At 40.1% G+C, this 10,371-nt stretch overlaps 1 protein-coding gene across 1 annotated transcript; it reads left to right on the forward strand.

Annotated features, from left to right (window-relative positions):
- Nucleotides 1–4,135: 4,135 nt before the first annotated feature.
- On the forward strand, nucleotides 4,136–9,478 carry ccni2 (cyclin I family, member 2). The gene is made up of 7 exons (XM_012827697.3): nucleotides 4,136–4,415; nucleotides 4,960–5,095; nucleotides 5,220–5,354; nucleotides 5,654–5,728; nucleotides 5,908–6,048; nucleotides 8,000–8,233; nucleotides 8,601–9,478. The coding sequence occupies exons 2-7, from the start codon at nucleotides 4,982–4,984 to the stop codon at nucleotides 8,961–8,963; spliced, it is 1,062 nt and encodes a 353-aa protein (XP_012683151.2). The 5' UTR covers nucleotides 4,136–4,415; nucleotides 4,960–4,981; the 3' UTR covers nucleotides 8,964–9,478.
- The last annotated feature ends 893 nt before the right edge of the window (nucleotides 9,479–10,371 follow it).

A 10,371-nucleotide genomic window follows, 5' to 3' on the forward strand; every position in this document is an offset into this window, starting at 1 on the left:
TAACATCAAAAGCTGTTCAGTTCATCCCAAGATCATAGTGTGCAGGACACTCTTCTCCAGGGCGAAGATCTGGATGAGGAAGTTCATGGACATACTGTATGTCGTGTTTTTGTTTGTTGGCGTAGCTACAAATTGTGGCGGCCCTGACAAATCTCAGCATCTATGGTCTACATCTAAAAACTCCCTCCTGCCTGGCATGTTCCAGGGCCCTGGTCCAGCTCTGGGAGTCCCTAAATCTCCCAGGCACCCCCAACCCCCCCCCCCCCCCCCCCCCCCCCCCCCCCGCGATGAAGGCTGGTGTCAGGGCTGGAAGTTGATGTGAACAGCCACGGGGAGCACCAATAGAGAGAGAGAGAGATGGAAAGAGATGTGACGTGTGCCCTTTTCGGTTTAATGGAGGACCAGGCGTCTCGCCACACTGAATCATCTGCCGGGGTTTGAAGGCGAAGGCTGGTGGTCCAGCCAGTGGGCATGTTTCACTGCTTAAGCATCGCATACCCCGCAGAACTTGTGTAATTCTGCTCTGCATGAGGCCTGCCATAACTCACTCTCTCTCAACTCGGCAACCTGCCAGTAAACCTCTGGCTAAAGACAAATCTGTCCTTATATGCTCCACTATGTACAGGCATATCTGTGCATGAATCAAATACATTATTAAAAGACATTATGAGTGGATTATGTGGATTTCTGCTGGTCTGTTTTTTTCTGAGTGAGCAGTATCAGTGATATGCAAGAACATGCAGGCATAGTTCATCACTCACAGGTATTGGTAGGCTCCACTGGCTCTTTTCCATTCTTTTCACCTCAAGGCAGAACACGATAAAGGGAATTAATCATGCCTGTTACACCAACAAATATAAATGTAACTTCCCATAAATGTAATAAACAGCAAACGTAATAGAAATCTTTAAATGTAATAATCCCACAAACATAATGTATATATATATATACATATATATATATATATATATATATATATATCAAATGCCGCAAAAAACAGTTGGAATAATAAGAGTAACTAGAAATACATTTCCCCTGAGAAAATGTGTCAGTTGTTGCATATTGTAAGCTATGCAATTACGTGGATGCTAAGACTTCCCCTTACAAAAGAAATGTTTGACTGTCCTACCACCTGTTGGATGACACATACATATTGCCTAGCAAGTCACAGGGTAGAGATTTTCTAACACCAATGATTTACTGACATTATGGCACAAACAACATTCAGACTAATCATTGTGTGCAGTGCGCCTCAATGAGATCTAGGAAAACTTGACAACTTTGTCCCTGTGAAGATTGCCTGATGTCTTTGCTTCCTCCACAGCAAGAGAGTGCAAGTGAAACACTTTGCTTTAGTGGTACCTAGGTAGTGAATGACATACACAGTGTTATCTAAACAAGTGACAGCTATGGTACACTGAACGAGTATAACATACACAGTTTTATCTAAACAAGTAACAGCTATGGTACACTGAAAGAGTATTACAAAGAGTGTAAACACTCATCTCTTTAGAATTCATGTCTAACGTATTTGTTACAATTTTTATATTATAATAGTTATTGTAAGCTTGTATGGTGGTATGTTACATTTTAGAACTTTAATTCAATTACTTTTGAGATGAACTTAATGAAATAGCCAACTTGCACCACTCAAGAATCAAACCCAGGTCAACCACTGCACTTCCATTCATTTTCAATAGGAAAATAAGCGATTAATAACGACATTAAAGAATTAACGAGAGGACCTATCACCACTCACTACATTAGGCATTAGGATAAATCAGCGCTGGAATGCTGTCAGTGTCGGAGGAGAAGTGGCTCCAAAAATGTGGAATAATAAAAATTATAATAATTACAGTAATAATTACAGTATGCGTTACAGTAAACATATAATAAAACTTAAGAAGAGCAAAAACACACAAATGGTGTACTACATTTGTTGGTTATTAGAATTTTATCAAAACATTTGAAAGCTGACAATAATAGAAGGTGACTTCTTAACATTGCTGTTTGGTCCCTATCTATAATGTGGACATAGTGCACACAACACTCAGTAAACTAAAAATGTAATAAATTGTAAGGGTCATATATTCAGGAACGCTAATCATTTCTTTAAAACCTAAAATGTTGCACGGTCACACAAGAGGTGAACATCCGGGCTTTTCTCTTTGGAGAAGGCAGAGTTTTAGGGAAGTAAGATAGGCCTGGTTGTCACTGGCGGTATGGAGTGGCATGTGTGTGTGTTGTGAGCGCTCTTGGGTTGAGCATGAGAGACTGCATGAGCAGGGTGTCCAGACCCACTCTAGAATCAGCCCCAGTCTGTGTGTGTAATATACCAGGTCATGTCTGGATCTATTACAGGCAATGAGGCAATGTTTGCATGTGGAATATACCTATAGTACTATAGCTGTTGAATTCAGGTCTGGGCTGTGTTTCTACCAGGGTGAGCCTGCTATTTGGATGCATTTGGAGAGGTGTTTTGGGTTGTGTAAGTTCAAGAAAGGGTGGGATTAGAGCACTTAATCCTCTTTGGGGGCCACTTTGTTTAGAGAAATCTCTATTTCTTGCTCCCAAAAGCTTTGCACTGTGCCAGAATTCAGAGTGTGCTGGCAGCAAACACCTGGCACAAAAAAATAACACAAAAACAGTATTCTAGAGTGAACACCAAAAAGGAAACTGTGGAAGTGTGTATTGTTTTTTTCTTCTCTTACCAGCAGTAGCACACTCTCAGTCCCTCTTTGGAGATATTTTAAAATGTTGCTTGAAATATTGATGAAACGGTCTCTTTTTATTAATTTATACTCATTATATTCATTACATGTGAATGATTGAACCCTCCTCTGGACACACTGATTTAGTTGTACTGAGAAGTCATTAGGTGTCACACATTTTATATGATAATGACTAAATACAATTGAGGAGGATAATTGTGTTAAGTACATTCTGTTATTTATCCTCCAAAACATTTGCTCAAAATCACTGCAGTTTAAACGCACTGCAATTTTTGAGAATTCCCACAGCAGATTCAGTCACATTTGGCTGCGACAATCACAACAAACCCTTGGGTCCTGGTGTGACTGTTTATTGCTTAGTTGTATTGCTTGTTAAACTTCACCTGTCATTGAATGTAGATGTGAGAAGTGTGGTAAAGATGCTATCACAGGCTGCTATAGAAAGTCAGTGGAGATATCGGCACATGTGCACTGCCTGTACTGCTCACACCAGCACTGCTCACACCATTGGCCTATCATCCCAAGAGCACAAAATGCTGTCTCTACCCATTCCGAGACAGTTGCCTTGAGACCCCCGACAAGTCTGAATGAATGAATGAATGAATGAATATTTATCGAGGAATTGTAGGTTAAATGCAAATTGTATTCTAACAAGAGTATGTGTTTGAAATATGTGGGTGAAAATGAATTTGTGTTTTTTTGTGTGTGACGGTATTGACACAAAAAAAAACTAAAAGGCACATTTTGATCAAAGATTTTGGGAGGTTGTATCAAAACATATCTCTGCATCTTAAAAGGATGTGTTAAATACATTTGTGCAGTGTAATTTTTTTTATTTAGCATAAAGTTTTTTTTTTTTTTCAATTTTGCATGATGTTTTGTCCCATGTCTCAAAAATGACTGATAAGCTAAGTGACTTGCTTTGTAGTCTGTTATTTTTCGCAGTTAGCAAAGGGATAGCAACAGATATATTTTAGAGATATAATGGGTCTAAAGTAAAGTCTATTTGGAGACGTCATACACATGTATTTTATTTAACAGAATGGAATGTGAGGTCTCTAAAGCACCATGGGCGTTATTTTGACGATTTTCCAAAACCCCATTCATAGGGATTTTTTCTTTAACACCGGAGATTGAAATAATGTCAATCCACCACCTAAAAAATGAGAACGGACCCTCCCACATTCAGATTTAGCCTATTTGCATGCACCTTCAACAAGAGGGCGGACATGGTTGCCAGGCGGAAGTGCACCAAATCCCGGATGGGCAAATTTCGTACGTGAGAGATGTGCTTAATGGTAAAGTACCCGTATGTACGACCCACTAACACATTTTACATTTTCCTGTAGGGTGACGAAAAATGTGGGCGGAGTCGGGAGCGTTCAAAAACAGAATCAGTTTTTCAAAGACTGCTTTAGTGGAGATTGAACAGCACATACTTGCTTTGTCTCTGTAGTTTCTGTGCAAAACTAACAATACATCACAGTAGTTGAACTATTTAAAAAGCAATGTGATGACGTGACTTCTTTTGTTACTTTTTCCTCGGTTTCCCTCTAACTAACTTATCCCAAAGCAAAATGACCTCTGTCGATGTTTGAAATGAAATGCAATTTTGAAAAACACGGATAATTGAATTGCCTATGTACATCTTACTCGAAGGAAAGCATTTTACCTCCTACAAAGGTAAGATTACCGAAAAAACTCCAGGCTATGTGGTTGTTCTTGTTCGCTACTATCTCTTTTGTGCAGCTGCTAGCTTGTTCCAAATCGCCCGCCCACAGGCTATGTTCAGTTAACGTTAGGTATGCTAGCTGCAGATAAATAGGCTATCCAAAGGCACATTTAAGTGGGTCAGATTTTTGAGTTATTCCACATATGCAAAGAAAAACTAAGAGAATGTAAGGTGCTGACACAGACTTTGTTGATGGTGGTTTTTGTAACACTAGGGCTGTAACATTAAAAGGGCGCTGAATTGGTTGTCACCAATGCACAGGGTTGTTTACAAGTCTTCAAAACGCTATAGAATGAGTGTTTATACTTTTAAGTTGAGCTTGATGAACTTCTCAAATTATCTTGTTTGAAGTGTGCTGAAACCAGTGCAACTAATTTAAATTGTGTCCATCATTGCACTTTAGTCCGAAAGTACTGCACAAAGTAGCACCATTGCATGGCTTTACGACTTCGACGAAGTTGGTTAACTTATATAAAATTTGCACCGACTGCAAAGGCTGGCCAACCCGGATGCAACGATGAAGTTGTGTGGGTCTGAGGAGAGCCAGCGACTGATGAGATTGTTGGAGGATGCCCTAGCCCGGGAGGCTCGCTTGTGGAAAGCACCAGTCCTGGAGAATGATCAGATACAGGTGATGTTATGTGTCTACAACTTTATAACCAGTTGATGCATGTCACATGGTGTATGGGATGAGGTTGTTTGTATCTTTATCTCGTAAGATAATATGCTCAACAGTGTTGTTCTATGACTTCTAGGGCTCCGACATATCCCTCATACAATACCAGGAAGTGATTTTGTGGCTGAGGGAAATGAATGCTGCATTTCAGTTCTGTCAGGAAACGTATGCACTTGGTGTTTGTGTTCTAAACAGACTGCTGGCAACCGTGAAGGTGAGTATCGGGTATTCCAAGGACTCGGTTTAGTGCCAAACCTGTTCAAGTTAACTCGGCTTAAGTGGTAAACTCATTCTACCTGCAAAACAAAGCCACAGGGCTCTTGTTTTAGGAGGTTTACCATTGAGTTTACCCTGAGTTCACATACCCAGGTATGACCCTAAACCACATACCTGGAATGCCTCACAGTTCAGTCAGTTCGTAGTGATGAAATTCCATTGAAAGACTTGACCTAAGTAATTCAACTAAGTACCTATATATATACTTACTAAATACATGTCTGTCCTCTGTTGCAGGCGCAGGCAAAGTACCTGAAGTGTATTGCAATCACAACACTCATTCTTGCTGCAAAGATCAATGAAGAGGATGAGGTATTTACATGCATGATGGTTTATTCAATGTTAAGCATTGCACTGTGCAAATGTTCATTCACCTCTCTGGTCATTAAATAAACTGTAAAATATTATAGTCTACACAGAAAGTCAAGAGCCAGTCTGAAGTTCAGTACAACACATTTTATTGGTCTCCTCCACGATGTCTCTGGTCACAGGTAATTGCATCGGTTAAAGACCTTTTGGCACAGAGTGGCTGCAGCTTCTCAACAGCTGAAATCCTTCGCATGGAGCGGATCATCCTGGACAAGCTGCAGTGGGATCTTTACACATCGACACCCATTGATTTCGTTCACATCGTAAGTTTCACACAAAGGGGCTGTTTTCTTTGCACTGGCTTAAACGACACTTGTACAAAATCACAAGAAAACATGTACTAGCAATCCTTGAGTGTGTGCGTGTTGTGTACATATGAGGGGGATGTTTGCAAGCCAAAATGGCTGCTGCAATCGATAGCTAAATAGTCTTGGTCCTAGATATTGTGCGTTAATTTTGACTGTGCTGTCTATGCCATAATGAGCAGTTGGCCAGAGATGATACTAAAACACTACAAGCAAGCTGTCAGCATGATGGGTGAAGTGCGATGCATATTTGGCCAAGGCACTTATCTGTCTTGAGTTCCAGAAATAAAGCAGAAAAAGTATAATCCTCTGGAAAATAGGGAATCCATAAAGAAATAAATGTAAATATTTGCTCTTTTATAGCACAGGTTTTACCACAAAATATATTATTATGACTAAGCATTTGCCGTTTTGAAAATTAATGTGGCTTTGCCAGTAATGGCATGAATTGTAAAGTCATAAAGTTGGGACCACAACCACCACCGCTGAATAGCCATTGTAGACACCACCCATTGTCTTAAATAAGAATTTACATTGCGTATTAGTAAATAAGAATTAGTAAGGGACTTTATCCAATTTTTTACATAGATTTGAAAAAATGACGTTCAATGGCACAACATGGGTAAATTCCTGACACTAAACATTTAGGGTGTCGAGTAGAGGGGATCCATCCACATTTTTTTGCAGGAAATTAGTGTTGAAATAGTTGACCCTGTGTAATTTCAATAACAAAAATATGCCACAGTGTAACAAAGTCCTTAGGTGCAAAAACAAAATAGTGAAATGTGAACTCTAATATTGTAGAAAAATAAATTCAATTTCAAACTTTTTCAAATAAATATTTCAGCATATGCAAAGTCAATACATTCCAGTGAAAATCCATTTAAAGGTGCAGTGTGTGTGTGTGTGGTGTGTGTGGTGTGTGTGTGTGTGTGTGTGTGTGTGTGTGTGTGTGTGTGTGTGTGTGTGTGTGTGTGTGTGTGTGTGTGTGTGTGTATATATATATATATACTGTGTGGTTCTGTGGTAAAATAGTAATTCTTCATGGCCATGTTTTTAAAAATGTGCATCCTATGAATCTTGTTTCTCCGTTTCAGGGGTTCAATTGCATTTGTGTAGCATTTCATTCCCTGAAAAAGTAGACAAATGCTTAAGCACGCCTGACACCAAGGATCAATATATGTATAATCTCCCACAATGATAGTATTGTGGGAGATATCTTTTTACCGTTCCTTTAGAATAATGATATAGCCCTAGATGTATAAATAATATATATAGAGTATATATTTTCTTTTTTGATAAAACAAAATGTAGACTGCACCATTAATTGGAATCTGATCAGTGATGCTGATGCCTAGGTCTGTAACTTATCTTCCAAAATAATAATGATAATATTAATAATACTCTATAAAACTGGACATCTTAAAAATCATAGCACTCTATCCTCTTCCTGCTAATGTTACACTACAATCTGAACATCAACACTGATCGAACAACATGGCTTATTGGTTGGAAAGGAACATACAAAATGTAAGCATTAATACGCTCAATGCAATGACTTGATCGATGACAAATGGTAACATCACACCCAAACAATGAACCTGGACTATTATCAAACTTCCCTGTCACTTATTTTCACATACAGTATCAGTCATGTACTGCATCAAGGAGATATACATACTCTGCACACATGAAGGGGTTAAACACACCTGTAACGCCTTACGATGGAGAGGATCTGGATTTATCACAAAGAAGGAGAAACATGTTTGGCATTACGGATGAACCCTTCCTCAGTGGAGAGAGATGTTGGGGTCATGGATGATTAATGTCTTTTGGTCTTTGTTTCTTTGCACTTTTTCCTTGCCCCACCCATACCCTCCCCCTCCCCACCTTACTGACCTTCCCACAGTTCCATGCCCTGCTGCTGTCTGATCACCCCTACCTGCCCCTGCTCGCGGCCGCTCAGAAGAGGCCCTGCTTCCAGGCGGAGTTGTGGACCAGGCAGGTGCAGCACTGTATGGCGTGCCACCAGCTGTGGCAGTGCAAGGGCTCCACGCTGGCCTTGGCGATCATCACCTTGGAGTTGGAGACGCTCACCCCTGACTGGTTCTCCGTTTTCATCGAACTGCTGAACAAAGCACAGGTATGCATGACACACAATAAACTGTGTTGGGGCACTACATGAATGGAATAAAGATATCCATATATTTTGTTATAGGAATCCTACTATGTAATCTTAAATCATGCTTAAATCCCTGTCTCTCACTAAATGTGAATTAGACTACTCCATGATGGGCTTTATAGATGGTCAAGAACCTTTTCGATCATTGATTGTTTATACTACGATAGTTTTTATAGTCATCCCATTGATGGCAAATTGGACATAGTGTGAACATATTTATGTATTTAAAATATTGCCCTTTTGTCTTGTTTACCTACATGGTTGGATAAAAAAAAGAAACTTCCTAGTCTGTAGCATTTCTGGTTTACCATGTTGTCATCGTTCCTAGATCGAGAGCTCCGAGTTCATCAGGTGTAAGGAGATGGTGGATGAATACCTGTCTAGCCTCAGGGTCTCTCTGCCAGCCAACGCCGTGTACATATTCAACAGCACCTACGTCACCAAGTACCGATCCTTAGGCCCAGAACCAAAGCAGGTGGCAGGCTGGTATCCGAAGGACCGGCCCAGACGTAAGCGAAGTGGACACAGACCAAGGAGCCGCAGAGAGAGGGAGGCGGATGAGTACTATGACGGTTTTCGTTGCCTTTACGACGGAATTGCCTCTGAGGGCAGCCACGGGGATTCCGGGAATGTTGGCGTGACCAATCAGGACGTCTCGTCCTGCCCACCACTGCAGCCCCACGAGGGTTGATATGAAGGGGCGTCTCTGCCCACTACTATGCTTATACAGCACTTTCACGTTTGCCTGTCAGTATATGCATTTGATTTCGTTATCATTTACAAACTTCATGACTTATTTTCAGATACGGTTACTGAATATGCATACTTTAAAAAACAAACAAAAACATACTCTTGGATTACTTTGTGTGAGTGTGATACTTAGCTAGTTTTATGTTGGAAGATCTTGGAATGTTAACAGAATAAGCTTTTTTTTCTACTTACTTCGATTTTATACCCGTGTAACTCATTTTGTATGGTTTCCCCCCCTGTTCTGTTGATGCACTTTTGTAGCATTCAGAATTTACTGAATTTATCATGTTTTTAATTGGATATTCTGTTTATTGTTTTAATTATGAAGCTAGTATTTTTACAGGCAGCTACTCATTACTGTTGTATGAGAGAAACGGTTCAAATGAGTTTTTTTCTTTATTGTTTGTTTGTTTTCCCCAGTCTTATGTTTTTTCCATTAAAGTGTTTTGAAACCTCTCACACAAGCCTTTTTTCCAGTGAAGTTTTGGGCACTAAAATGGATAACCACTAAACCAGAGTATGCAAAAATGGGATGCATGCAAAGTCATTTTTGTTGAAGCAGCAATACGGAGTTCTGTTCCAAAACTAGTAAGCTAACTACCTAAAAGGCATGCAAAAACCTTGCAAACACCACCAACAGTCCAGGGGACACTGATAGAAGCTTGCCAAAACACTAACGGTGTCTTTTGCCAGTATAGCTGGCAATGTGAAAGCTTTTCCTCCATTTTTGCAGGGTGTTCCAGCGCAGTACAGAACTACATAGGGCATATCCTGGATGGCTAGTGAGGAAGACACAGGTGTGTCTATGCTATCAAAATGAATGAAGATGGTACCAAAACTAGTTGCCTATAAAACCATACCTCAAAGTGTCATTGTTGCATAGTGTTACTTTAAAGAAAGGTATTTTCTAAATGGCCACTGCCCATAACCGTTTCAGATTCTAACATGTGAAACCCGAGGCTTGTTACTGAGTAGCCAACACACATAAACCTTCTCCCTCATTTGCAACTAGTAAGCCCTTCATGGCGTGTAGCTAGACATATGAGACGACCTTTGACATTAGTCTATGAAACTAGCTCCAAACTCCAGCAAGTACATTGTCCAAATGACGACCTACATAACTAGGCCAGACGTATGTAAACATTGACTACGGTCTCAATCTACACAACTCGGTTGTTGAAATAAAATGATCAAAAGGTTGCCCTTTTCTCAGTAAAACACATAAATCTATCAAACATGGAGCAGTGTGTGATTACAGAGGTAGACACATGCATGGTGTGCAATTGTGTTCCTCTTAGGCCTGGTCCTTATGAGTAAGTCTTACACCTCTGATGCCTACATAATGGACT

Source organism: Clupea harengus, chromosome 8 (genome assembly GCF_900700415.2).
Source record: "Clupea harengus chromosome 8, Ch_v2.0.2, whole genome shotgun sequence".
In the NCBI taxonomy this organism is placed as follows: domain Eukaryota; kingdom Metazoa; phylum Chordata; class Actinopteri; order Clupeiformes; family Clupeidae; genus Clupea; species Clupea harengus.

Excerpts from the sequence above, each read along its gene's own strand:
- ccni2 (XM_012827697.3), top strand. The coding sequence starts at position 4,982 with ATGAAGTTGTGTGGGTCTGAGGAGAGCCAGCGACTGATGAGATTGTTG. Across the intron at positions 5,355-5,653 it reads GACTGCTGGCAACCGTGAAG|GCGCAGGCAAAGTACCTGAA; the intron begins GTGAGTATCGGG and ends CCTCTGTTGCAG. Across the intron at positions 5,729-5,907 it reads AGATCAATGAAGAGGATGAG|GTAATTGCATCGGTTAAAGA; the intron begins GTATTTACATGC and ends CTCTGGTCACAG.